Consider the following 27,944-nt stretch of genomic DNA (forward strand, 5'->3'; position numbering starts at 1 on the left):
ATGTACCTACCCCCACTCCCATTTCGGTTTTCTTACGCGTTTCCATAGGCAGCGGGATTGTGATCGTCGCGGTCCACCGTATCTCTAACCATCTCGGTTGCCCCTTTTTTTTTCGATAATTTCGTTCGTTCGGTAACGTTAACGCGAAATTTACGAATCGAAAGATATTTGACGAAAGAGAAAAATATTTTCTTTCGTCGAATTCATCTCTCCGCGTTGGACAGAGCTGACTCTGAACATTGTAATTCCAACGGAGCTCTAAACGCTTCGGTAACACGATCGCCGCAAAGAACCGCACTTGTTGACCTGTTTCCACTCGGGTTTCGGAACTCGAATGTTTTCTGACCTGCAACCTGCCGGGTCGAAGAAAACTACAAGACGCGAGTCTCCTCAAGAGGACACTAACATTACACAACACGGTACATATTTTCGTAAGACTTTATTTTTTTCAAATTTTCGCCTTTAGTCTTTTGAACGGTGTCTAGCGATTTCTTCATTTTTCAATAGACACTCTGGGGACGAAGGTTCGACGAGTTTGGGAAAATAACGGTTTATTGAAAATGTACTGTGATTAACTTGTGGATCCTCTAGACCAAATTATTCGAGATAACGCAAATTCGAAACCGTTTACCAGCAGATAATAATCGGGATGACCACTTGGCGCGATTCATTCGATATATGAAGGATTGAACGCGAATCTTTGGAATACGTAAAGTGACAAAATTTATTGCCCATTTTGGTGAAACCGAAGGGTTATAAGACGCGTGGATCCAGTCAGATATGCTCGACACGTGGTTGTCGATACTCCAGGCTCCTGCCGAGAAACACAGACCTCCCAGTGTCATCCGACTACCATGTGCACGAAACCACGGTGAAGTCCCTCTCAGGTTTTCGAATCGTCTTCTATTTGTCGTCGGTATCACCGAAACCGAATGGCGCGTAAAAAAACACCGAGAGACCGTCCGAAAGACCAACGCACGGTTTACACCTCCTCGGTGTACTTGGTGGAAATTTAAATAGATCCTTTCTAAACGGCAAGTGCGTGGCATACACTATGCGGGAGAGATTGGTCGAGATCGTCGTGTCTTTCGACGAAATAGACCACGCGAAACTGAATGAGAAACGAAATTGGGAATACATATTCGAGTTAGAAAAATTATGTAAATAACGCGTTGGTTCCCGGTAACCGTGTTCTCGATCGTTTTTTCTTGGAAAAAGTATCCAGATTTAGTCAGAGTTTACGCACACGGGTATAAACTTTATACACGCTTGGGAAATATTAGTGTAAACCGATTTGCAAATTGGAAACGTTTCAATAAGGTTGACGCTATAGGGGTTACCGCGAACCGTGCAAATGTTAATGAAAACAGCACCCACGGTGGCTGTATTTTTCATTGCGGCTGTCACCTGCTCTTATTGCTTGACCAATTGATGCAAACTCACGTCCGGTACTCGAGCAAAGTGCACCGGGCGCACGTCTGATTCGTAGGAACACGACACGCCTCACTTTTACGACACTTTGCGCGGCACATATGCTTCTCAGAAGTCTCGTTACTATTCGCTCTTGTTAAAGGGGTTTTGTATATTGGATTGTATGTTAAGGTTGCGCGTTTGTCGAACGAAATTTAAGAACAAGTAACACCGATTCCTACGGACAGAACAAAGTTACGACGGATTAGAAATCGAAAGTCTTGAACATCATCGTCTTCATGTCCAAGATGTCGTACAAAAATTTGGGCCTGAAAATCATGTTCAACTTGTGTAAAAATTGATATCCTTCGAAACCGTACGAGACCTGGAAGCAAATACACGATATTAGCGCGATTTTAACGTCACTGAATATACGAGCAACTCACATCGATCGGATAATGACGGGGATAAATGGGGTTTGTTGCAATGTAGAAAAACACGCTGACTGTTACTTGAGGCTCTGGATATGCTGGAGTTGGTACACTCCAGAGAATCTCGTATGTGTAAAATTCCGTACCAAGTTTATGTTCAAGACCAATGAAGGTCGCGTGAAACATCCAATCCTTTAAAGCCTATGGAAGCTCTGTGTGAGAATATTCGTGTACATTGCCTGTTAAAAACAGATATTTTTATGGAATTTATACTGGTAATGCGTTCCATGATTCCATTTCGTTAATCACGCTTTCTAGACCATCTGGAATGGTAAAACTACCACACGTAGGCCATTCATTCTCATGTTGGCCCATTTTTCGCATGTATTTGTTGCCTCGGAGATAGATGGGACCTTGCTAAATTTGGAGTTTATATCAGAAAGTATAACGTCGATAATGGAAATAAAAATTTTTGTCTTTTTTTCCACAAACCATGTTCGATATAATCTTCAATGCGTTTTCAATCGACAGGTTGACAAGCCTCTCGACAAAATTGGTCGTGGTACGATAACATCGATAAGGGTAATTATAATCCGTTTCGGGATTAACATTGAACATAGAATATAGTTTACGTGGAATCATTTTTACAAGGTATAGAGATCGTAGGAAATGATATTCCGATTCATTAAGCTTTCGAGAATTTATTTCATCGAATAATTACATACATTCATCATTGCATTCGTGTTAAAAAAAGAAACGAGAAAATCGACGGCTTCGTGCTTCCGCTCGTGCGTGTTTCTCTAATCGCTATGACAATTATTCGCGATATACATACATACATACATACATACATACATTCGTTCATTCATCCATCCATCTATCCATCTATCTATCTATCTATCTATCCATCCATCTATCCATCTATCCATCCATCTATCCATCTATCCATCCATCCATTCAATCATACATATATACGTATGTACGTACATGCATTCATGCTTACAGACATACAGACATACAGACATACAGACATACAGACATACAGACATACAGACATACAGACATACAGACATACAGACATACAGACATACAGACGTACAGACATACAGACGTACAGACGTACAGACATACAGACGTACAAACTTACAGCATACAAACTTACAGCATACAAACTTACAGACATACAAACTTACAGCATACAAACTTACAGGCATACAAACTTACAGACATACAAACTTACAGCATACAAACTTACAGACATACAAACTTACAGCATACAAACTTACAGACATACAAATTTACAGACATACAAACGTACAAACGTACAGACATACAGACATACAGACATACAGACATACAGACATACAGACATACAGACATACAGACGTACAGACATACAGACGTACAGACATACAGACGTACAGTCATACAGCCATACAAACTTACAGACATACAAACTTACAGCATACAAACTTACAGACATACAAATTTACAGACATACAAACGTACAAACGTACAGACATACAGACATACAGACATACAGACATACAGACATACAGACATACAGACATACAGACATACAGACATACAGACATACATACGTCTATAGTCGTATACAAGATATCTAAATACACAGGTAAAACGGACGCACAATTAAATTATACGAAGACTTGAATTTAGAGAAACAGTTGCCTATAATATGATATTAATACCTATTATCAAGTTAACAGTCACTTTTTGAATTATTAGGATGATCGTGCTGAGACCGAGCAGCCTTTGTGGATGCTTCCAAGCCTGTAACAGCCGCTAAAATTTGGAACATACTTTCTATTAGTCTACTAAATATCTCTGACATCTCGTCGGTCTTTCGTGTAACCACAAAAATATCTGTAAAAAAGGAAAAACGGTCAATTGTCGATGCTTGTGCAGTTTTACATCATTTAGTATTGGTTATTATATCTACCAGATCTATCTTGTCCTAAGTATTTGCAATACATATTAACAGCAGTCGTCACGTCATCGTCATCGTGAAAAGGATCCCCGGGCCATTGAGCTCGGTGCAGTCTTACAGCTTCTAGGGCAGGACACCATCGAGCGTTCCTAAGTAGTTCTGCGACTCGAGCAACTTCTTCGACCGCTCCAGTACCAGGTAGAGGACTAGGACTAGGCGTTGGAGTTGGTGTACCTCTTTCGCTCTCTGTGCTTTCCTCAAGCGCTCTACTTAGAGCAGTCTTCATATTTGCTATTTCTATGGATATATCTTGGAGTGGAATTTGTACGTTTTTCGCTGCGTTCATAAGAGTGCCAAACATTTTATTCGAAGCTTCGATCAAAAGTAAAAGTTGGAGATGGAGCTTGTAAAGAGCTCTGCCTAAGTCTAAGAGCATCTTCTCAAGGCCCGCTTCTGTAGTGTGATTACCGCCTAATGCTTGAAGTTTAGCTGCTGCTTTGGCAGCTTCCAAACACTGTAAATAATTTCATGTTAATAATGAGAATTGTGCACGTATATTTAACAAACGATTACTTACTTCGGTAGCGTGATCTTTCTTGTCGAGGAATGTTTCAAGATGTTCTTGAATTTCTAACATTCCAAAACGCAAAGATTCATTCAATCTTTGATTCGCGAAAATAGCGACCGAAAACCAAATTAAAGGTGGCTCAGCCTTTGAACTAAGTAGGTCAGCGTGACTAGATAAATGATAACCTAATTGGGTGCAGGCAGGACTGCCATTACACAATAAGGCACTGGCTTCTCGCGTAAGAGTAACAGATTTACTGCTTACATCCTAGTAGTAAAAATAATTGAAAATATTACATTCTTTACCAATGTATAAATAAAGTAAATAGTATATTTACCTTCACAATCCTGCTCAACAGCTGGAAAAAGTCTAATGTATTATATAAAGATTGCGTAATGAGATTTTGAATTTGTTGTCGCCAAAGTTCTTCGGCATCGTCTCGCACGACTTGTCTAAAAGGCATTAATGCTGAGAGATTTGGTGATGCGTTGCAAGGCGTTACGTCTCCTAAATCTCCAGCGCTAGAACCACTGCACACAAACAGTAAAAATGAATCGATTAAACGCAACTTTTGTATGTTTCAATGAGAAACTTACGATGTGTCAGACCTTGTTGAAGAATCGTGACGCGTGCGGCTAGGTATCAATGAAAGAGAGGACGGAGGGAACATTCCAGGAATATTGTTCGCCTCTTGTCCCGTTCCGGATCCACCGGGTACTTCGTCTAAAGGTGATTCTGAACCAGCCTCGTCATCCGACGATTCTTCCGCAACTCCACGCTATGATTTTATTATTATAATTTCACAGTAGTTATCATTACGATGTTACCTTTATATTTGACAATTAATCACTATTTATTTACCCGACTGGTATGTTTACTGGATGATTGAGTCTTTTCGCTTAAACTTTCTTCAAATTGTCTAAAACTTGGCTCTCTTTCTTCTCCTTCGCTAAGAGGACGTCGTCTCACTCCCCAATTGAAATTGTCAGTACTTTCACCCTGCAATGCATTAATGAACATTTAAAAATAGTAGCATGTCATTAAATTATAAAGGCTGATGTACGCAATTGAAATTCTTACCTCAACGCTTTCACTCTCATATTCAAGGAAGTCAAAGTCTTTGAAAACGCCGAATTGTTCATCATCTCTTCTAGAGCCGCCGCTCAGATCATTATTTGCGCCAGAAACTTCTTCCGTCGAGGAAGCCATAGATGATTGCCTTTCCATTAAATCTGAACTTTGACTGAATATCACCTGCATTACAAATTTTCGTTTTTAATTAATAAAAATGGAATGCAACAAAATAGCAACAGGATCTTTATTCAACATGGTATTTTAACTTCTCTTGTTACTATGTGACAATGCTGTGAACTTTAGCGATTATTGTGCATGTACGTGTTTAATACTGAACTCTTTTACATGTATGTATCTTGTTTGCATAGTTTCTGATATAGCGATAATTTAATAATTACAATAATGCACGTGTACCTTGTACTCTGATATGCTATTTTTCATACAATTAACATGCTACACAAAAATCTACTGCGCATCAATAATAATCCTACAAAAATTAGAATAAATCTTTTCCGTCTTCAAAATTTTGTGCAAGTCAAAAACATTTGTATAAAGCATATTAAAGCGTGGTTATACTTGTACTGATAAGACATCACATATGAGTATAGACAGATATTTTTGTACTCTTGTGATAATGAGTGCAGGCTGCATTTAAAGAAACCTGTTACCTTGCTATATAATGTCATTGAACTAATGTGTTCATCCTAAAAAGGGGTACATAACCAGAGTCAGTTTTAATAAAAGATATAGTTTCTCATAGGAAAACTACTGGATAGGAATGTATAAACCACACAAGTTTTTTGAAAATGATCCTAAGCAGATGAAAACTTACAGATGGGCTCTTTGGTAGTCCAACGCGTTGTCCACATGTTGTCAGAAGATTCACCAAGCATTCTCTAACTCGCCCCTAATGAACAAATGTTGTTAAATATAATTTTCATACATTTTAGATTTACTTTACGTTTTTTTGTTGTTCATCTAACCTGTGACATCCACGGCCTTTTCCAACCGGAAACTGCATTACTGTCGGCTGGTGAAAGAGATAATGAACATCGAGGAGAACCAAGTGACTTTTCTTCGACACCTTGACGTATTAGCCACCGTCTACCGATTACAGGTGTTTGTGACAAGTCAAACGTAAAATCCATGGTCCTTCCTATTTACAAATACATCGTAACAATTCAATTTAAAGTTAATTAACATTTTTGAAATGATTGTCTGCACATAGCTTAATAATTGATATATTTCAACAAGTACCTTTTTTTATGAAAATATGTGTGTACAATATGTTTGCGAATAGCATGAAAGTATTAAGTTGATTTTAAATAAACTATGCATAAATGTAATGGATTTTGATTAGAAAAAATAGTAACTGTATTTTATGAGTAATTTATAACTTATTGTTATTGTTATTCTTATCGCAACCTGTGCATCATCAGATAAGCAATCCATGCAGTGAGCGTGTTCCGCATTGTAAGAGGAAAAACAGAACGCAATGATTTTAAACGTCCACGTCCATGCAAAGTATAGCTTAATGTGTATTAATTTACCGGGTAGTTCTTTTTTGGTAAATATTTCAGTGTCGGTGAAGCTCGGATGCGGAGATGCTAAAGAAGATTCCCAGGATGAACCGTGCACTGAAGTAGGTGGTGCTACTAAAGTTGACGATCTTGTGACTACGAGTTTTAATATTTTAAGGGCTTCTTTCCAATGGGGACCCTAGTATTACATCATAACATATCAACTACATACAAAAAAACGTTTGCAAATATTGTGATTTTTTACGATTCACTAACATTTATCAAAAGACATTCGATCATACCTCAACATATTTTGAAATTACTCTAAGAAGTTCAGTGTTGATCGGTTGAGCAGCTTGAGAAGCTAAATCAACGTAATGTAACATACAATGTATGATACTAAGCACTGGTAACGCGACACTTCCTGGTCCTTTCTCAAGTACTTCCACCAAGAAAGCGAGCATATTAAAACTGAGATGGGCGTATGTATCATAAAGATACTTGACAACACACTTTGTCCATTGGAAACTTTCCTTGCTAAAAGTACGTCGACTATATAATGTCATAACAGTACCTAAATTCTCTAATTTCTTTCCCTTCTCAGCGCTTACCTAAAAACAAAACCAAAATATATTCCAAATTTGTGACTTATAAAGTTACAATTATTATTCACGTGTAATAATTACTTGTGCAATGTTCTCAGCGCTCCGGATGCATAATTCATTTGCATCTTCGTAATTTAGAAGCATGTAGGGAAGTAACGACACAACATTCATTGGAAATGCAAGACTCTGAGTCGGATCAACAACTGGCAGATCCAATAACGGAGTAAATTGCGACAGTAATGTTACCACCGGTTCGTATGTATTTGGACTAGTGCATCCCTTTAAAAGTAATGCATGTACACCCGGGAATGAATTCCATCTTAATTGCTGTTGCAATTTCTCGACTTTGTCTCTAGCATCTGGTCGATCCAGTGGTAATCTATGTAATACGCGACTGAGTAATCGCAACGCCAAAAGGAATTCGTGCTCGTAGTCCGACTCGAGGAGAGACACGGATAGCCAAAACAGTTGTGCCAAAATAGTCATTTTATCATCTTGTGTTGCTGAATCACCCAATAACTTCAACGACTGAGCGGACCTCGATCGTGATAGATTAGAATTTGGATATTTGTTGCACCTATTATCTAATTCTGTAAAAAATATTGAGATCGTTACACGAATAATAGTTCACTTAGTAAATATTAATGGATGTAAACGTTACAAACCTTTCATTTCGCTCGTTGCTAAATTACCGCCACTTGATTTTTTCATACTGTAACTAACCGAGTAACTGGTACTCCTTGTGTGACCACCTTGATTCAAATGAGAAAACATGTAGGGACCAGCTGGGTATCCGTTTCCTCCTCCTGGACTACGTTTTCCACCGATCAGACCTCCTGACGCTGGATCCTTATTGTTTAGATTTGGAGTAGACTTAAATATCTCTTTCATAAAATCTAAAGGTCGAAAGTCGGATTCTAGTGAGTCGACGGCTGCTTCAAGCGTTAATAACAATTCTGTCACATAGCCCTACAGAAATATTTTAAATTACAAAATTATGGCCGTTATAAAAATAATCTAAACCTGTTAAAAAAAAATGAATGCGTTGTACCTGCATATCTTCTCCTTGTTCAGCGACCGTTTCTACCAATCTAGATAAAATATCAGATAACATTCGAGAAGTAATAGGAACTCGTAATGCTCTGAATACTTGAAGCGATCTTCCCGCATAATGTCTGGATGAACAGGAAAGGCCTAATTGCAACGCGGTTTGCGCCCACCGTTGACTAACCAAGGCATGCGGCAAAGAATCTCTAAAGACTCGTAACACATGTCGCAATAGTACTGTCAATTGTTCAGCACTACGAACCCACCATACTTTGGCAGTCATATCTTCGTAATTCCACAATGGTTGGTTGATCCTACCAAAAACGAAAACATACTTGTGCACTTCGGATTAGTATTTCTCCAAGTATAGATAATTTTAAACACACCTAGATGCAAGGAAGTTTATCAAAGATTTGATTACATCTTGGATTGGCATATTGGGACCAGGTTGCGGACCAACCCAATTATTCGCGTCTTCCGGTGTAACTATAACAGGAGGTACCGTATTTGTTGACCCTGTTGTCGGTGTCCAATTGTTACATACCGATGACTCTGTAGCATTGATATTATTAGTCTCGTGCCTGGATGCTATATAAAATCACAGGCATTTTAACTCCTCACCATATGCGTGAATATTCGAATAATCTTTACAGTTGTCCGTGACCGAGTGATTCACATGATTCATTGATGTCGGAGGGGTGGACGTTGAATTTGGAATTGGTGAATGAGTAGGCGTTCCATTATTAGAAGGTGGAAGCGGTGGTGGAGGAGGCGGTGGAGGGGGTGGAGGTGTCGCGTTAAATATCGTGGATTCTGGCGGTGGAGGCGGAGGCGGTGGCGGCGGCGGTGGCGGTGGCGGAGGAGGAGGAGAAGATGAAGGCGGTGGTGGTGAAGACGACGGAGGAGGCGTTGTAGGAGGTGGTGCGGGTGGAGGACCGTACAGGTAACTATCAAACTCTGGATCAACCTCGGTGAAGTTGTGCTCAAGTACTGGCAAAGCTGGAGTAGAGAGACCTAAACCCAATTGTTCGGTCTTTGACGCCAACAGTACCCGCGCAACGCCTAGATGATCTCGATGATCTCCGAGGACGACCAATAAATTTAACAAAAGACAACGACAGTGATCCCTTACGAGAGGCCTCGAATGATCCAAGCCGAGAAAAACAATGTGCAACATTAAGGGGACATGGATAGCCCAGTCGAGTTGTATACCGTCAACGACGACATCGGTGAGGAGCATCACGGCAATGTTGCACCTAAAAAATCGTAACAAATCAATACAGATATTCACACGGTGGTCAATTCGTAAACGACAATATCCTACCTGTGAAATCCACTTATTGGTTGCGAACTATCCGGTAGATATTCCGTAAGCGGAGCGAAATAACCACCGTACTCGGGCATCGGTAGGGGATGCGGCTGAGGGATATCAAACTTTTCGCCGCCGCACGAAATTTTCCCGTTTACTCCCGCGGGCCCGTTACGTGCGCCGTAACAGGACTCGTCGGTGGTCAACTGGAATCGAACACGAAGCTCCTGGTAACATAAAGTTCCGAAGTAAACTTTAAAAAGAAACGATCGATCGACGTACCTCCGCTTCGGTCGTAGGAGTGGACAAATCGTCTGGAAGAACCGGCGGACCGCTCGCAGTCCTTGTCTTTTCCGCCCTTGGGGTTTGAAATCCAGCGAGCGCCCGTAGCGCGGTATCAGATTTCGAACTGCAAACGACGAACTCGTCAAGAGACGTTGCAACGATGAACAAATTTTTGTAAAACAATTTATTTACCCGGTTTTAACGGGATCTTCCCCCGAATGTCTTTTCGTATGAATGGTGCCCTTCTCAACGCCCAGATCACGGGGTGGATTCCCAGGATCAGCGGCAGGAGCGTCGCTGTGAGATGAAGCTTTCCTCATGCTGGTCAATCTGTAGAACGGCGGTGTTTCGGTTCTTTCGATTAAACAATTCAACGTTTCGACCGTTTGTAACTCGGTCATCATTTCGTCCACCAAACGATCTGGGCGGGCTCTTGCTAAATACAAGACGACGCGTTTCGCCTGAAATTTTTATTAATGTTTTTAAAGTCATTAATGTAAAGGAAGTTTACAGATGAATAATGGAATGCTTACGTATGGAAGCAATTCTTGCGGTGCCATTCCCGAGACGATTATTAAGTAACGAATGATCACTTTTAGATTGTTGGGCCAACATCCGCACAAGGTGGACCAAAGTTCTTCCGTCTCTTTTGGATGCTCGTCAGAAAACTGTACAATCAATGTGTTATGTAATCGAATTTTTGCGATCGATGGGTAGTCTAGACCAGTATGGAGGACCATTTCTGTTACCTTAGCAGTTATGTAAAATAAATTGTTCAGCACCATTTCCGTTGCCTCGGCACTGCCCCAACCTTCTCTTCGTGCACCACCTCGTGACATGTCACTCGCATAGTACTGTTGTAACAAATATTTTTACGTTAAATATAAATAATACTTTATGTTAAAAAATTTTCTATCGATATTGGAGAATAATCGTACGGTAATATTCTGGAAGATCGTCTTATAGTTCGATTAAAAATTGAATTAAAATTTTTCTAGAATTTAATTTAAGTAAGATAGATCGTTAAAGTTTGTCATATAATGGCTCTGATTGTCTAAACGAATACTCTATCGCGTACTCGAGATAATTTCATCTAGGGCTGAATCTAAAGGTGATTAACCCCATTGGGACCTCTGCAGTCGACAGTTGCCAAGTACCCCATACTCTTACGGCCAAGTATCGACTTTAGCGATGACCGAATTCATGCTTGAATTCGAAGTATATACATGTATACAATTTCTGTTCAGTGAATGTTGTCTCGTCATAGTTATCGAGATTTATTTCTTTGTTGCCAGGATAATTTTTTGCCTGTTACGCTCTCGTTCAAAGAACGGTATTGAGCAGCACGTAGTCTGATTAACGATTACGTAATGATTAACGATCATCGGGAAATCAAGTCAGCCGTCAATAATTATGATTCCTGGGTAAACAATAATTATAATTAACGAATGACACGTATAATCAAAATGAAGAGTCCTGTTTAGAAAGCATTCACAATGCTATTTCTTTTATCGATATTGAAATTTGTTGTACTTCTACGTGTACATGTTCAATTTGTTCACGTTAAAGAAAGAAAAATATTTTTTCAATTTTACATCAAACATCAATTTTACTTCACGAACAAAGTAATCTTTCTTTAAATGATTACAAGTTATTGATTTACGATTAGATAATATATTAAAAATGTTATTTATTATTATCGGTTAATATCAGTTGTTATTAATGATTCTTATCATCGTAATTATTTTCATTGGTCAATTACTGTCCATTTCTGCCACAGAGTAACCCTTTGTGGCGGATCCCCACCCTCTGCCCTTGAAATGTTAATGGTAAAATACGACATCGAGTAAACTACAAAAAAATAAACACAATAAAATTCGTAAAATAAAACGAATCGAAGGGGGCGTAGCTCAGATGGTAGAGCGCTCGCTTAGCATGCGAGAGGTACCAGGATCGATGCCTGGCGCCTCCAGAATCCTTTTTGATCCTTTCGTAAAAAAAAATAGATCACATTTAAAATACAAAATGTCACTTGAAGCGAATCAAATCAAAGGGGGCGTAGCTCAGATGGTAGAGCGCTCGCTTAGCATGCGAGAGGTACCAGGATCGATGCCTGGCGCCTCCAGAATCCTTTTTGATCCTTTCGTAAAAAAAATAGATCACATTTAAAATACAAAATGTCACTTGAGCGAACCAAATCAAAGGGGGCGTAGCTCAGATGGTAGAGCGCTCGCTTAGCATGCGAGAGGTACCAGGATCGATGCCTGGCGCCTCCAGAATCCTTTTTGATCCTTTCGTAAAAAAAATAGATCACATTTAAAATACAAAATGTCACTTGAGCGAACCAAATCAAAGGGGGCGTAGCTCAGATGGTAGAGCGCTCGCTTAGCATGCGAGAGGTACCAGGATCGATGCCTGGCGCCTCCAGAATCCTTTTTGATCCTTTCGTAAAAAAAATAGATCACATTTAAAATACAAAATGTCACTTGAGCGAACCAAATCAAAGGGGGCGTAGCTCAGATGGTAGAGCGCTCGCTTAGCATGCGAGAGGTACCAGGATCGATGCCTGGCGCCTCCAGAATCCTTTTTGATCCTTTCGTAAAAAAAATAGATCACATTTAAAATACAAAATGTCACTTGAGCGAACCAAATCAAAAGGGGCGTAGCTCAGATGGTAGAGCGCTCACTTAGCATGCGAGAGGTACCAGGATCGATGCCTGGCGCCTCCAGAATCCTTTTTGATCCTTTCGTAAAAAAAAATAGATCGCATTGAAGATACAAAATGTCACTCGAAGCAAATCAAATCAAAGGGGGCGTAGCTCAGATGGTAGAGCGCTCGCTTAGCATGCGAGAGGTACCGGGATCGATGCCCGGCGCCTCCAAAAATCCTTTTTGAATCCTTTCACCAAAAGTAGATTGTTTGAATCGCCAAAATGATACCTAAAGTAAATCAGATCGAAGGGGGCGTAGCTCAGATGGTAGAGCGCTCGCTTAGCATGCGAGAGGTACCGGGATCGATGCCCGGCGCCTCCAAAAACCCTTTTTTTACCAAATTTTTTCCAAAAACATCATTCATACCTATATAAAACAATCTACGACACGATAAGATGAGAGAAACAGATGTTACATCTGACAAATTATAAACAAAAATCATTCTAGCCGAAACATTTTATTATACATTGACTGCCGCGTTATTTGCACGCGAATGATAATGAGATATTTTTTACTTCTTGAAATTTAACAATCCAATGCATAAAAGCCAATGATCCGAAATACTGTTTCGTGGTTGATACGAGGTGAATTGTAAAAAACACTCTGAGTTATGTTTCAAGGAAACATCCGTAATATCGTCTTGGCAGTCAATGTAATAATAATCATCAAGACTTGTGAAGGAATGAGTTACATAGATGATTCCTTCGAAGGAATGAAACAAGTCTGTTTTAAAGAGATGAGTAAGGAGATTTAATTGAAGTGACATAACATAGAGCAGCGTACAATGTATTAATAACATACAAGCAGCGCAGAGTAGTTCAGGAAAAATGAGTGTACAGTGCTTCCAAGAATACAACTTTGATCCCTTACTAAGAAAGATCCGTTTCCAACGTGAAAATGATCCTTCAATGGAAACAGATAAGCGAGGGATGTAACTCAGATGGTAGAGCACTCGCTTAGCATGAAAGAGGTACCAGGATCGATACCCGGCGCCTCCAGAATCCGTTTTTGTTCCTTTCGCCAAAAGGGGATTGCAATGAAAATACAAAATGTTATTTGAAACGAATCAGATCAAAGAGGGGGCGTAGCTCAGATGGTAGAGCGCTCGCTTAGCATGCGAGAGGTACCGGGATCGATACCCGGCGCCTCCAAAATCCTTTTTTTAATCCTTTCACCAAAAGTAGATCACGTTGCACCTTAAAAATGACACGTGAATTAAACCAGATCGAAGGGGGCGTAGCTCAGATGGTAGAGCGCTCGCTTAGCATGCGAGAGGTACCGGGATCGATGCCCGGCGCCTCCAAACTTTTTTAAGATAATTATTCAGAGGCATGATTATTGTTTTTCTTTTTCGTTCACTTTGTACCAAACAATGCGAACCGAAACAGTTCGGTCGTGATATCGCTTCAATTTTATCTTGATCCATTGATCAACTTGTTTGGAAATTGACTCCCAATTAATTTCCAATGGAAATAGGATCATTTTTCAGATTTATCGTACGTTCTGGTAACATTACCTGATAGTAACTCAATGGATTTGAGGGAGGTGGTACATTAGGGTCAACCAATTCCATGTTGTGTAGCCAAGGTAGCAAATATTGGAGTAACAGCTGTCGTACTTCTCTTCTGGCTGTTTGAAACCTGTGTGTAATTTCTGAAAGCGATACACAAGGAATATATATATATATTGTACACCGTGTAGCTTCACAGACGTGTGCCGGTAATTTTCTTAGTGAAATATTACTTGCATTCGCGTGTGTGCGTATTATGGTATTTGGGTCAGTTTCGTCTATCTTTCATAATTCAATTTCACTGCACGTTGTTTTCTGCATCGCACGCCGTGTCAGAATTTAATAATGCAATCGAGATTGGTTCGGTTGACTCAATTTTTGTTTAAACAACATAATTTCAACGATTCTAGTTATTATTCCGGAAGATAATACAACCGATGAGAATTTAACAGAGACGCGCGAAGAAATTGATTTTCATCTCCTTCATAACTCACCGTCTTTTATCAAATTAGCTGAAATGTGAAGCGAGCAACGGGGGATACTCTATTCTCGTTTCTCGTTACGTTCGCGAATGCTTATTTAAATAATTAAAAAGGGACCTGTTTTCGTACGTGTAAAGTGTTATTCGAATTCTGTCCGGTAATATAATTTATCATCGTTCGTTGGAAATGGTGCTTGAAGCTGGCATGACAAAACATATTTTCTATGCAAACATTCAAACTGGAGAAAGAGGTCTTAGGTGGAGTTATAAATGGATGAATTATTTCTAGCTGACTGCTAGCAAAAGGTTTGAGTTGTCCAATGTATTCTCGGCTACAAATCATTCTACTCGATCGACAATACGTGTTCTTTTCACGATAAGGAAATTTAACAATTTAACAGGACTCTGTATTAGAACAGTCGCATTTTTTCGCGATAAAAATCAGTTGGTAATTTTATAATTTCGATATCATAGTACTATTTTAAGTATCCGAATCGAGTCGAAGATTTATCGTAACAAGTATCACGAGTAAATTGAAGTACGTTCGAATAAATGTTTCCAACTACTTGAACAATCGAGCGACTTGAATCTCTTCAAGGCACCGAAAACGGTTCGAGATACTTCGACTCTTGCTCGAATGTCAATTCGAATGTTTGTTCGAGCCAGAACCATGTAAGTGTTTCGAGTACTGGGACATCTCGAGTCTCGAGTGTTCGACGAAAGCGTTTTCCGTACAGAGAACGAGGAACTCACCGCTGAACATAGGCATCGTCAATTCCGGGTGTAGTTGAGCGAGTTGACGAGAAAGATACATCTGATTGCGACAATAAGTGGTGGACAAAAGTACATCGAGGGTGCCACCCTTAATCGTACCATTCGAGGACATACCACCGATAGGATTACTTTGTTGTCCCGGTGCAGACGTGGCTGTGGTTGATGAACCACCAACGAGATCATCCTGACCTAAAACGAGAAACAATGAAATTGCAGACAGAGCTCTGTGCTAATATTACTCGGTAAAAAAAAAAAGTCGAACGTTAAGTGTCGTACAATTCTCATAATAGTGTACACGGAAGTATACAATCGGTGGCCCAGTTGGTAGCTTCGTTACAACATCATCCAATGAAACGGACCGTTAATTTTATCTCTTTCTTTAAGCGATCCTTTCAACCAAATTGCTGAAACGGGGCACTTTAAATTCCAACTGAATGAGAATTATACGAATACGATATGGAAACGCATCGAATCGTAAACTCGAAAACAATTCGAATCATTACTACTATTATATTTGTGTCGAAAATTCATCTATACGTACGAATAAAACATTAAACGAGATAAATTAAAATCGAGTGGTGTGTAACTATTATTTACAAAACATTGAAACTTTACGAAGAACGAGAAAGTTGTGTTTAGATAATAAAGATGAACGTCGTATGTACAAAATATGAATTTATAAATATTAGAAGATTGTAAGATTTATTTTACGACGGAGGGTACCGTACCACGATTAACCGTGCATATTTCGATTAAAAATTCGCTTTCGTCTTTTCTTAAGGTTTCGCGCAACCGACAAGTATTCGTATAACGCCTTGGTGCGCAGAAGCTAGATGCATTGGACTTTATCAAGAACGGTTGCCGATGCACCATGCAGAAATAGTCGAGGCGGCATCTCGCTGTACACTAGACTTCCTCGTCTATTATCCAGGATTATTTTATTCCTTTCTCTAAATAAACAATATTTAGAGCAACGTCTACACCATCGGTGAATACTTTTCAGTGAAAGCTACGCGAATAATAAGAACGAATTGAAATCTAAACGACCACCGATACTTTGTAATTTTTTTTCTTTAAAACGTTCGCTGTAAAGTTACAAACAAATCGTTCCTGCGGATGATTATCGTCGTTAGGCATCGACCAGTGAACGTGAAACATCGACAAGTTCAAAAATAAAGTGTCGAACAAGAATCGAGTAAACGCAATCGCGTGTTCTTGTGTCTCGTTGCGACGGTGTTTCTTCGACGATCAAAAAAATACATTTCCACGCAGTTTGGTGCACGGTGAATCGTGCAAATAATTCTCGAAATTGTTCAAACGAATATTCAACCGAATCGCAAAATTGAATCTCCGATTCCGACTAAAATCGCGACGGAACTTGGCGCGCGTTTCAAGAATCGTAATAAAATATAGACTTCTTCATCAACCCTTGAAGACGTCCAGGGAACTTGGCCGCCTTCCAATGCAGTTTTCTTTTTCAACGGAAAGGTTAAGCAAACTCCGATCGTTTCTGCTCGTAGCTTAGAATTTTCTAATTCGATTTCAAAAAAAAAAAAAAATTCGCAAAGTGAAACAGACACGGTGTGATTTCACCGAGAGTGATTAACGAACGTGAAACGGGTGAGACAAATGTATCGTCTCGTTCGCGAGAATGATAAAACGACGAACGAGCATCGTTGTCACGGTTCCTGTTGAAGTTATTTCGAAAGTTTCGACGATCTTCGACACAACGATATCAAAGAATCGCCGCTACCGGATCGCCAATACATTCGAAACATCGCCGCGACGTTCTCCGCTGTTGCGCCAAAGGCTTCGTCCCGTACGGCAAATAATTATTCCGCTATGCTACACGTGGATGATATAAATCCATCGAAGATGTATTTCTATTTGCGGGATGTCAGTTGATGAACGAAAACATCAAATATTTTCGAACGGCGTGCGTCATCGAAAACACCGCGACTTCGAACGAGAATCGACGAGGGATCTCCTTGTTCGAGGGCATCGAACGAAGATGGTTCACACGCAAAGGGACGTCGCAGGTTTCGAACTGATGGAGAACATATTCCGTAGCGTTCAATTTTACTACACACCGATACTGGTGTACTTTGGTTCATTGGGGAACTGCCTGTCGGTGATCGTGTTCTTTGGAACGAAATTGTGCCAATACTCGTCGAGCATCTACCTAGGGGCATTAGCCATTAGCGATACTGGTTTTCTTCTATCGGTATTCGTGGTTTGGTTGAACATGTTGGAAGTTGGTCTGTTCAATCGACCAGGTTTCTGCCAATTTTTTATATATCTGACCACCCTGTGTAGTTTCATGAGCGTTTGGTTGGTCGTAGCGTTCACCATCGAAAGATTCATCGCCGTGCAGTATCCGCTCTATCGTCAATCAATGTGCACTGTCTCCAGGGCGAAAGCGGCGGTCGCCACGTTGACCGGATTGGCGATGATCTTATGCAGCCCGGTCCTGTGGTTCTCCGCGCCGCGTTTCGAGTACAACGAGGAGGGTAACGTGACCGAATGCGGCCACTTGGCCGAGGGACTGGAATCCTGGGCGACCGTTTACAATGCCATCGACACGGTATTAACGTTCGCGATACCGTTCGCCGTGATCATCGTCCTGAATATCCTGATCGCGCGTGCTATCTATAGGCATATTAAAATTAGAAAATCACTGACCAACGAGCCGCATATCGCGAAAGTGAGACAACCGTACATGCAAAGCCACCGTAACAATCTGGCGCAGACCAAGATCACCAAGATGCTCCTCGTCGTCTCCAGTGTTTTCCTCTGCTTTAACTTGCCCGCGTACGTCTTGAGGATCCACGCGTTTCTGCACGTACGTACTTGATTAGCTGTTCGGAACATTCCTCGCTCCAAGTCTATACCTTGGATATAAAAACATAGTTTCAGGAGAACAATGCACCCCGTTCGGTGGAGCTGGTGCAACAGGTTTGCAATTTGCTGTTCAACACCAATTTTGGGATCAATTTCATCCTGTATTGCGCCACCGGGCAGAATTTCCGAAGAGCAATACGGTTCATGTTCTTGAGACGGTTTCGTAGGAGGGACGTAACCATAACGCAGATGACAAGTCACGGGACGCAAAACGGTAGGTGTCCGTCGTAATCGACAATTGCTTCGTTCGCAGGCTAGATTAATTGGCAGCTAAGAATGTTCTATTTATTCCCAGTATCGAAGTTCGTGAGGCCGAATAGCGCAACAGTGCGTCGTCACGCGATCGTGTTCACGGAGCCATGGGAGGAATTTCACGAGCTGAAGGTTATCTCGCAGTAAAGGGTGTTACAAGTATTTGAAACGTTAATACGACGCTGAAATTCCTCTCCGGGACACTATTGCATGATATTTCGAATATAAACGTAATATTGCATTCGGGTTCGGAGGTCGAAACGAACGATTATATTTTCTAAACGCACCGGTCTCCGGTTCCGTAGTTGGAAGAGGACCCACGTTCCCGAAAAATCTTTGATCGAGCAGCTGAAGAAGTTGAAGGGCTGCGTCATGAACCGGGGCACGCGGGCAACCCGTACTCATCAGGGTAACGTTGATGATGCTTGTATAATGATCACACGGATATTCTCTATGAACAAAAATTAAACACACTTTGTATTACATTTATGCATGAAAGATGCAACGAAGTCTTTTTGTACTCTCTTATTATTTGATAACACGTTTGGAAATAAACTCTTTGTAATTTAAAATATTTAAATACTTAGAGACGTGTGTGTGTCGCTAACCTTGCACTAAAAATGGTTGCCAAGGCAAGGAAGCAGCCATCGGCTACTTGAGGAGCTCCAGTGTAGCATCGGTCGACTACCCAATCGAGAAGGGTTCCAATATCTGGGTTACATTCCAACAATAAAACCACTGTTTCCCGGGCAAGGGCGTAAATCTGAGAAATTTTATCGAGCATGTAACATCTTGTCTTTTTAAAGAAATTAACATTAAAGGTGAATCATATATTACGAATAATTTGACAATTACTTTTTCATCCTTGCTGGCTAGGAGTAAGTCCAACCACTGGTACAATATTGCTCCCTCTTCCGAAAGTGACTGAGGATTGAAACAAGGTCCGCAACACAGTAGTCCACTCATAGCTTGTAGCGCTGAGAGCTGTAATTCTGTACAAGATTTTTCTTCTTCGTGTAACGGGGATATGGTCGATAATGGGCGGCCATAAGGGCCAGCCCAACTGGCAAATAGCATAAATAAGTTACGCCTCAAATCTCTCTTTAACAATGTATGACACGTTTCCACTGAAATACAACAAAATGCGAGTTATTTGAAAATATTGCTATAAATATATCTCCTGGCGTAAATTACTTACACGAAAAACTTTTGATCATTTTTCTAATGAAGTTACAGAAGTGTAATTTTATGTCGCGCACCGCAGGTGCCTCTTTGTCGGTTTCGTTCTCCAAGTACAAACGTGCACCATCAATGTATTCAACAAATGTTGGATGAAGTGACTGTGTCTCGCGATCCAATACTGCGGAACTAAAAAAGAAATGTACAAATGGGATGATTAGTTTAGCATTTAAACCTTCCGAGATAAATTTATAGAAGCGTATCAATGAAATTATTGACTAACCAGATCCCAAACGTTCCATATTCAGCAATTAATTCCAGCACTCTCACTAGCTGTAATCTTAATGCATCTCTTCGTCTCCGACGTCTCATGTTTTCTTGTTTACGGTCAACTGCTTCGCGAATATAAGGAACTAATTCTTCCATCAAATCTCTAAAAAGCAATAATCGTTATTTAAAATATCATATCGTACGACTCTGCCATTTACTTACTTTAAAGCATCAGCGTTTACTTTGCCAATGGCTTGCACAGCGGCATCTCTAACATCAACCACCTCGCATCTCAATAAAGGTACTGTTAATTTATACAAGGCTGCGGGGCTTGCATTTGTACCCGGTGACTTATTATCGCCTCGTTCGGCAGAAAGGCTGTCCGGCGAAGAGCTACGAGTAAATTAAAATTTCGTCGTACATCAGAGTAATCTTTTGACAAATTATTTAGCACACGCTAACAGACACACAGATCGTGCGCGACTGATAAATATAATATCCGATTAAAGCGGTCGGGAACGGTCGTAATGCTACGTAAGGAAAGTAAATAAAAATACATTTACAGATAATGATTAGGCAGGAGCTTGGATCCGAGCTAAAAGACTTACAAATAAATAAAGATTCATACGAAAGTAGTAGTGCAAATTACCAACGACCGTTTAAACCCCGGGTGACTTCGAAGCATGGTCGTTCGCAATGGTTAATTAGGCTCACCTGGTCCGCTTATGCCTGGTGTAGATGCCGGAAATGGACGGAACGGAAAACCGACCCGGCAGGGTCTGCGCCCCGCCGAGATTCTCCAGGCTCTGACTCAACTCCTTACTCATGCACAACACACCAAACTCCACCGTATGCTGACCACTAGAGTATGCAATACAGTGTACCACCAATGCTCCTTGTATCAGATATTATTTACTGCTCAGAAACTACTACTCTAAGATCCAGATGTACGTGTGCGAGACAGTGACCAGTGGCATGCGAAGTAGAATGTTACAAAGAATGAAGCGAAATGTGCGTTTAACAAAGTGTGCGAAATCGAGTCCCGCTCCCGAGTGCAAAGCGCGCCTTGGTACAAATTGGTGCTCCTCTGATTTCGTACGACGCCTTACATTACTAGTAACACCGACAGATTCCCGGGGACGAGGTGCAGAACAATCCAGAAAATATTATGTGAGATTAGACATTCTTGTGTTATATCAGACATTAGATGTACAAATGCCACGTGCATGTCCCAGCAGAAAATGCATGTCATAAACAAAAATCTTATATTCCACAGAGTGCAATGCTGTCATTTTTATTATAACTGCTTAAGACGAATGAACGCTGGTACCCATAAAGTATTTCCATGGTACAACAGACATAAGCAGACACGACCCCACACCAATTAATACCAAATAATATTAATTCCACCTGATAATCCATTTCTTATGAATACACGTAAAGCTCTAATGATAGAACTGTAAACTCCATAATGTAATATATAGTTTAGATCTATTCTTGATTTGTGCAAATATAATTAATTTAACCTTAGAGCTACGTAACTAATACACCACCGAACAGTATACTCATCCCTTATGTTTTGATATAATATTTTCAAACTCGTTCAAAGGAATAAATAATAATGGAATGATATGATGCTAATGTTCCTGCAATACTGTCTAATTGTCAACTTACCTGAGACTGAGATCTGGACTGGCACACCGTACAACTGGACTTGGCACTGGTGGTACAACTCTATAACCAAAAGTTAAGTAATTCTTCCAAACATGCATGTAGACGTCTCTTTCATTTACAGGCTTTCGAACTGTAGTTGAACTTCTTAAAAGAGAAGCTCTGTTATCATTTACAGGCCTAAAAAGAAATGAAAATGGAAACCTTTATTTTTGTATAATAATAAATATTTTGTTATATTCAAAAATTTTTATATTTTCTTACGTAGGATCAATCACTGAGAAGAGAGAATTTATTCTAGTAAAAACAATAGGCCATGAATGTGCGACAGCAGTGGGACACATTGTGAGTACCCTATCTTTCTCCAAAAATGCAAACAGACAACTTCCCCATGGATCTGCTCCATTTAAATTTAAAGAAGAAGAACTTTTTGTACTAGTGTCATCGTGAAGACCTATAAAAAAAAATATATATATTAATAAACATTACAAACTTATTGATTATATAAAAATGTACATTGCTATTACCTGCTGTCCATACACAACTGCTTCTTTCAGCTATCCATTGAAGATCGACGTTAGAAGTAGAAGCCGCTGCCGCTTTTTCTGCAGGTGGCAACATATGATAACATTTTTCCAAAACCACAGGACAACAAGCATCTATTACGTCAATTACAGACTGATCGTCTTCCAAACCTCCTAAAATATGCAAACATTTTCTATTAGATTTAAAGTTTTTATATTAATTGCTATTCATATGTAACTAAACGTACCTAATGTTTTTAATAAATATTTGACTTCGCGCAATATATGAACAGCTATTCTTCGAGGATAAAGCCGACAGTTACAAAGCATAACCAATGCAAATCCTTCAACTAAATGAAAGACACTCGAGACAGGTTCTATTTTCTGCCCTGATTCGCTTTTTTTAATGTTACCATCTGTACGTGCATTTGTTCTTGTACTATCTGCCGATTGCTCCTTGGATCTTATACTGGGACTCGTTAATGCATTTTTCCAACATGTAAGAAGTTGTAAAAGCATTCTCAAACCATTATCAACAAGCTGTGGAAAAGTATCCTGGACGTCTCTAGCAAGAAATTGAGTAAACCCAAGAACAACATCCTGCCTCCAATCAGGGAAATCTAACACTAAAGTCTGTAGACTTTGATATGCTAGTCCACGAAGCTCTTCGTCCATGTGAACAGTTAAACGAGATAATAAATCAACTAATTCAGCCCCAGTCATTCCATCAGGTATTAAACGAGGAACCGCGGCAACGCAAGTTCGAAAAAGATCTATTCTAGGTTTTCGTTCTCCAGTGATCATTTCGTCTGGTTCTTTATTCATGTTTTGAGTACTTGTCATCATAAGAGGTCTTCCGTAGTGAACATCTAAAGCACGTAATATATCCACAAATACTCGACGAACATGTGGAAAATATGAAGACATTCCTATACTTCTTGCAGTATCTTCTGTTAACATCTAAATTTTAAATATTACATATTTTGTAACGAAAGTATTTGTTAGCTATATTGTAGGCAGAATTATTTGTTATACTTACTTTATTGAGAAATGTCTTTTTGACGCGTATAGTATTACCGCTAGGTAACACACCCATTGTACGAGGCATAGGAGGTTCTCCTTCTTTTTGTTGCAAACTATCGGCAACAACCAAGAAAGCTCGAAGTCCAATGCTCATGCGTTCAGGAGTTAAAATTATTTTCACTGGACGACCCACAGATAATAAATCAAACACTATTTCTCGCATCGCAAAATCTAATCTTTCCTGTGCAATAAACTGAATGATTTTTACAAAAATATTCAATGGAGTATCACGCGGTACTACTGCCTTTGAACCTTTTGGAAATAAAGAATTCACTATGCTTTGCAGTCTACTTTGAGTTGCTGAATTGCTCTCACATTTAATACGTATCATATATACCCATAATAAACGATATAACGCCTCTGAAAATAAATACAAATGGTGTATAAAATATTTTAGTATTAATAGTAATATCATATAATAATGATGTTAGTATGAAAATCGTACCCAAAGCAACACGACACATTTTAGGATCCCGATTCTTCAAGTGTGAAAGGCACATGGCTAAAAAGTAATGCCAGTTTTGCAAGAAAAATGTTTTTTGACTCACACACAATAAACATGTTACAAGTGGAAAAAGTGCCAATCTATGTTTCGATTTGGTACACATATCCAAAGTTGTAGAATATAACATTTCTACAAAATTTTTTAAGCAAGGTACATTAACTTCGTTTTTTACAGCCTAAAATACAATAATAAATGTTGATTGGGTATGGTAACACATAGATATTTGTATTACATTGTACAATATCGAAAACTTACAGCAGCAACAGGAACTAGGATTTCAACAAAAAGACCAGCCAAAGCATGTTTAACATCTTTATCTTTCACTTCTAAGAAATATTGTGCACACTCTTGCATAAATTGAAATGAGGCCTCAAATTCTTCTATCGGTACCATCTATATATTCATATAATGTATATGTGTAAATTCCAGATAAATGTTAAAATTATTATAGAGTAATTGCTATTATTTTATTACCTTTACTCTGAAAAATTTCATTCCCATTAGTAACGAAATAATGCTTTGAGTAGTATGAGGTCCTGGTTCTTTAGCACGTAAATCTTTCAATTCAATCATAAAACGTTTCCTAACTGACATAAATCTAGACTGTGCAAGAACTCCTATTACCTCTGCATAAAGGTCAGCAATGATATGAATATTTGCTGCATTTGGTTCATTCTGAATACTAAAACATAAAATATATAGACAGAAACATAGAGGATTCTACAAAAGCTTATTACTCCTTACCCTTCTCTGTATTTAAAATGTTTAAAGGCTATATTTTCTATGTAGGTTACTAAATCTTCATGACCAGGATGAAATGGTAATTGACGTAGTACTTCTATCAACATTAAACAAAATATAAATTCAACTGCAAGATCCCTCCGTTCTTGAAGTAAGTCTGCTTCACTTCTTTCAACTGTTTCCACACTTCCAGATACTATTGTATACATGATGCTGAAATAAAATGCTGATTTATATAATTTCATTATCTTCAGTGTAATTGCTTAAAAAATTTTCCTACCTTTTTCCTTTTTGATCTTCTTTGCCAGGAGCAGGTTTTTTCTGATCGCTACCCTGATCAACTAACTGGCGTTCATACCAATTAAATAATGCTCGCAGGATAGAAGGCAAACAATGTTCTGCAACTGAACCAAATGCAGATAACAGTTGATCAAATTGTGGATCTTCTCCTCTTTGTAAAACTTTTGAAAGTTGTTTTTCCTGTAAGATATTTATTATTAGAAATGAGAAACTATGAAACAAATATATTACTTACATGTTCCGTCATGACTGCTTCCATTTTCTTTTCTGCCTGTGATGTGAATTCCGCAAATAATGTACGCATTACAAACTCTCCTGGTCTTAGATCCATATCTCCTATTTGTTGAGGCTTCACTGTTTCCTTCTGAGCACCCCAAGGTAACACTACAGTTATTGCACTCACTCTACTGGAACTTGACTCTAAAACACAATAGACTTCAACACTTGTTCATATTTTATTGAACACTGTTATATAAATCGTGTGTATTTACCATTGCCAGAAACCGAAGTACTGGCAGTATGAATACTGACAGCATCACTACTTTCTCCTTGTGTTGTTCCATGAACAGTAAGTAGGTCTTGACAAGGTTCAGGTACACTTTGAGACGACAATTCTGCTGTTGTTTCATGTAATCCTTCGCCATGTATGGCTCTAGGTTCAGAGGCTTCTGATAAAAATAATAAATTTACACATTGGAAAGTTTTGAGTTTTCCTTGAATATTATTAAATAAAACTGAAAGGGTAAATCTTTAATGTATAAAAATCTTGTATGATAAAGTCTAAAAACTATTAATAAAGAAATATTCTTAGCCCTAACACTAGTGATTCTGCATGATGGTAGAAACTAACAGATGAAGCCCCATTCTGTAACGTAACAGATGCCTACAATGAACACTAATTTAATTATATTAAGCTTGATACTTGACTTTCATTGCATGGAAATTTGAAAAGAACTGACTCTTGTATAAAAATGAACAATGACATACCAGTTTGTGCCTCATTTCCAGGAGTTGGTTGTGTCTCTCCTCCTACAATATAATCATTTAGATTATTATATATCTCTTGCAATGAATATATGTGTGCTATAGCATACAAAACTTTATGTATATATATATGTGTGTATGTGTATATATATAATATACATATAAATAAACACACAAGATGTCAAACTTTAAAAGCTATAATAGATTATAAACAATTATATTTATTAACCTTCAGTCATATTGTTTACGTATGCCTTATCTTCAGGCAGCATTAATATTCAGTAATGTCATGTTGTAAGTACAGAGGCATTTTCATTCTGAAACAATAGAGAAAATACGTTATGTAAGACACTTCTTTTAACATTTGCTTTTTCTAAAAATAAAAGAATATAAGTACAAATGAAATGGATAAACACATATATACATATAATATTCTTTAATCTATTCATTTGAACATTATCTTGACGTCCGATATTGTGATGCCTGATACACATCAGCACATATTATCAATAATGTTTATGAACTATTATAATTGAAAAGAAACACAATCATATCTTGATTTCCATGTATTGTCACAAATATATTACAAATATATAAGGCTTTAATTTCTGATTCCCACAAAATAATAACGAATGAAAAATGAAAAATACGTATTATTTAATTAAAGCGTAACAAAAATGATGGATTGTGGAAAGCCATAACCTGGGACAAAAAATGATTTCACTGTAAACTGATAAACCAATTAAAAAATTTCACTGCAATCTTGCGTTATCATCATCGATACATAATCGTTAGATAATCGAAAATTCTTAATGAGAAGCGTATTATTTACCGTAAAATGCCGCAAAATCGTAATTTAATTGTAAGTCTGACGTTTCATAAATGTCCGGCTTGATTCGTATGTGTACTTCGCAGTTTCATATTCCACACGTTCCTTAATTTAATGTTTTTCATAGAACCACTAGAGGGTGTTAGGTCTACATTTATACATAAAAATTTGGTAAAATCCACTATTAAACATTTCTGTGTTTGTTTGTGAGTGATTACACGTTCAAATACATTTATGCTATGAATATTTGTAATTATAGGGTGTACCTAATGTATATTTTAATTACAATACATGTACTTTTATACCCCTGCCAAATAGCATTAGTAATTCCATTCTAATTTAAAAAATTTACAAATTACTGACACGAAATACATAATTTATTACCATTTTCAACTCAGTCTATTTTGGTAGAAATTGACATTGAATCTATGCTGCTATACCAACAGTAGATATTATACGACAGAAACCTTAAAATGAGACGTTAGTAGTTCCAATCAGACCCAATGTGTAAAGCGACCCTGGTAATGAAGCACTTTGTAGTATGATAATAATTATGAGTTGATCGACTTGATTTGCTCAAGGATTTTGCCCTTCTTTGTGTATAAGCATTTACACTGATTAAATATTTATGAGATCAAAACTAAGTCTTCGTATCTTAGTAGTTAGGAAATGAAAAAAAGAATTTTATCGATGGTACTTCCTATCAGCAAAATTTAGATAAAGTATTTGACTAGTTATTTTATTTGCAGTGATAGAAAAATCTTATTTTACGTAGCTAATGTGTTGTGCAATCAAAAATGCCAAACGTCACATTTATTTTTATATAATGCAGCTGTTCATTTATAACAAGGGCCAAATCGTATCTAATTTTTCGATGAGGACTAACTTCTACTTGTAATCGTATTTTCATAAGACGAAAATAATAATCATACTTGTACTTTGTCTTGTATAGAAATGCCTATAAATACAGTTTTGCACGATTCATTAGATCCTTTGTCTTCGTGAATTATCAGTGTACTTTTCGTACG

The 27,944-nt window shown here is 38.6% G+C and overlaps 3 protein-coding genes and 9 non-coding genes across 18 annotated transcripts; 10 read left to right on the forward strand and 2 right to left on the reverse strand.

The window, feature by feature from the left end:
• Positions 1 to 1,675: 1,675 nt before the first annotated feature.
• LOC143148390 (A-kinase anchor protein 14) lies at positions 1,676 to 2,838 on the reverse strand. Its single transcript, XM_076314691.1, has 5 exons — positions 2,809 to 2,838; positions 2,334 to 2,531; positions 2,115 to 2,258; positions 1,857 to 2,042; positions 1,676 to 1,795 (listed from the first exon to the last, which is right to left on the reverse strand). Exons 1-5 carry the CDS (start codon positions 2,836 to 2,838, stop codon positions 1,676 to 1,678), a joined length of 678 nt encoding a protein of 225 aa, XP_076170806.1.
• On the reverse strand, positions 2,527 to 27,865 carry Fry (microtubule binding protein furry). Of its 6 annotated transcripts, none has more exons than XM_076314592.1 (45): positions 27,849 to 27,865; positions 26,317 to 26,404; positions 26,091 to 26,132; positions 25,595 to 25,771; positions 25,339 to 25,523; positions 25,084 to 25,283; positions 24,807 to 25,016; positions 24,537 to 24,744; positions 24,318 to 24,455; positions 24,003 to 24,237; positions 23,514 to 23,917; positions 22,723 to 23,434; positions 22,478 to 22,648; positions 22,215 to 22,404; positions 21,954 to 22,130; positions 20,994 to 21,140; positions 20,502 to 20,672; positions 20,293 to 20,442; positions 20,029 to 20,198; positions 19,686 to 19,957; positions 19,439 to 19,593; positions 19,118 to 19,281; positions 15,657 to 15,866; positions 14,429 to 14,565; positions 10,950 to 11,054; positions 10,734 to 10,868; positions 10,393 to 10,661; positions 10,198 to 10,324; positions 9,931 to 10,142; positions 9,228 to 9,862; positions 8,993 to 9,158; positions 8,611 to 8,920; positions 8,225 to 8,528; positions 7,641 to 8,149; positions 7,257 to 7,565; positions 6,985 to 7,153; positions 6,418 to 6,590; positions 6,267 to 6,341; positions 5,441 to 5,614; positions 5,222 to 5,359; positions 4,957 to 5,138; positions 4,698 to 4,890; positions 4,370 to 4,627; positions 3,805 to 4,306; positions 2,527 to 3,728 (listed from the first exon to the last, which is right to left on the reverse strand). In XM_076314592.1, the coding sequence occupies exons 2-45, from the start codon at positions 26,357 to 26,359 to the stop codon at positions 3,565 to 3,567; spliced, it is 9,777 nt and encodes a 3,258-aa protein (XP_076170707.1). In that variant the 5' UTR covers positions 26,360 to 26,404; positions 27,849 to 27,865; the 3' UTR covers positions 2,527 to 3,564. The 6 variants fall into 6 exon arrangements, with proteins under 6 accessions (XP_076170707.1, XP_076170708.1, XP_076170711.1 ...); XM_076314593.1 differs by lacking the exon at positions 27,849 to 27,865 and adding an exon at positions 26,920 to 27,001 and having other exon boundaries at positions 25,595 to 25,768; XM_076314596.1 differs by lacking the exon at positions 27,849 to 27,865 and adding an exon at positions 26,920 to 27,001 and having other exon boundaries at positions 9,931 to 10,121.
• Trnaa-agc (transfer RNA alanine (anticodon AGC)) lies at positions 12,100 to 12,172 on the forward strand. The gene has a single exon. It is a non-coding gene; the product is annotated as a tRNA-Ala (tRNA).
• On the forward strand, positions 12,253 to 12,325 carry Trnaa-agc (transfer RNA alanine (anticodon AGC)). Its single transcript has one exon. It is a non-coding gene; the product is annotated as a tRNA-Ala (tRNA).
• Trnaa-agc (transfer RNA alanine (anticodon AGC)) lies at positions 12,404 to 12,476 on the forward strand. The gene has a single exon. It is a non-coding gene; the product is annotated as a tRNA-Ala (tRNA).
• Positions 12,555 to 12,627, forward strand: Trnaa-agc (transfer RNA alanine (anticodon AGC)). Its single transcript has one exon. It is a non-coding gene; the product is annotated as a tRNA-Ala (tRNA).
• Trnaa-agc (transfer RNA alanine (anticodon AGC)) lies at positions 12,706 to 12,778 on the forward strand. Its single transcript has one exon. It is a non-coding gene; the product is annotated as a tRNA-Ala (tRNA).
• On the forward strand, positions 13,010 to 13,082 carry Trnaa-agc (transfer RNA alanine (anticodon AGC)). The gene has a single exon. It is a non-coding gene; the product is annotated as a tRNA-Ala (tRNA).
• On the forward strand, positions 13,161 to 13,233 carry Trnaa-agc (transfer RNA alanine (anticodon AGC)). Its single transcript has one exon. It is a non-coding gene; the product is annotated as a tRNA-Ala (tRNA).
• Positions 13,991 to 14,063, forward strand: Trnaa-agc (transfer RNA alanine (anticodon AGC)). Its single transcript has one exon. It is a non-coding gene; the product is annotated as a tRNA-Ala (tRNA).
• Trnaa-agc (transfer RNA alanine (anticodon AGC)) lies at positions 14,143 to 14,215 on the forward strand. The gene has a single exon. It is a non-coding gene; the product is annotated as a tRNA-Ala (tRNA).
• On the forward strand, positions 16,643 to 19,710 carry LOC143148341 (C-C chemokine receptor type 1-like). Of its 2 annotated transcripts, XR_012992460.1 has the most exons (4): positions 16,643 to 18,519; positions 18,588 to 18,792; positions 18,874 to 19,239; positions 19,418 to 19,710. XR_012992460.1 is itself a non-coding variant. In XM_076314613.1 (3 exons), exons 1-3 carry the CDS (start codon positions 17,572 to 17,574, stop codon positions 18,975 to 18,977), a joined length of 1,257 nt encoding a protein of 418 aa, XP_076170728.1. In that variant the 5' UTR covers positions 16,643 to 17,571; the 3' UTR covers positions 18,978 to 19,338. The 2 variants fall into 2 exon arrangements, 1 of the variants encoding a protein (XP_076170728.1); XM_076314613.1 differs by lacking the exon at positions 19,418 to 19,710 and having other exon boundaries at positions 18,874 to 19,338.
• Positions 27,866 to 27,944: the final 79 nt, after the last annotated feature.

The sequence above is a fragment of the Ptiloglossa arizonensis genome, chromosome 6 (assembly GCF_051014685.1).
Source record: "Ptiloglossa arizonensis isolate GNS036 chromosome 6, iyPtiAriz1_principal, whole genome shotgun sequence".
Classification (NCBI taxonomy): Eukaryota; Metazoa; Arthropoda; class Insecta; order Hymenoptera; family Colletidae; genus Ptiloglossa; species Ptiloglossa arizonensis.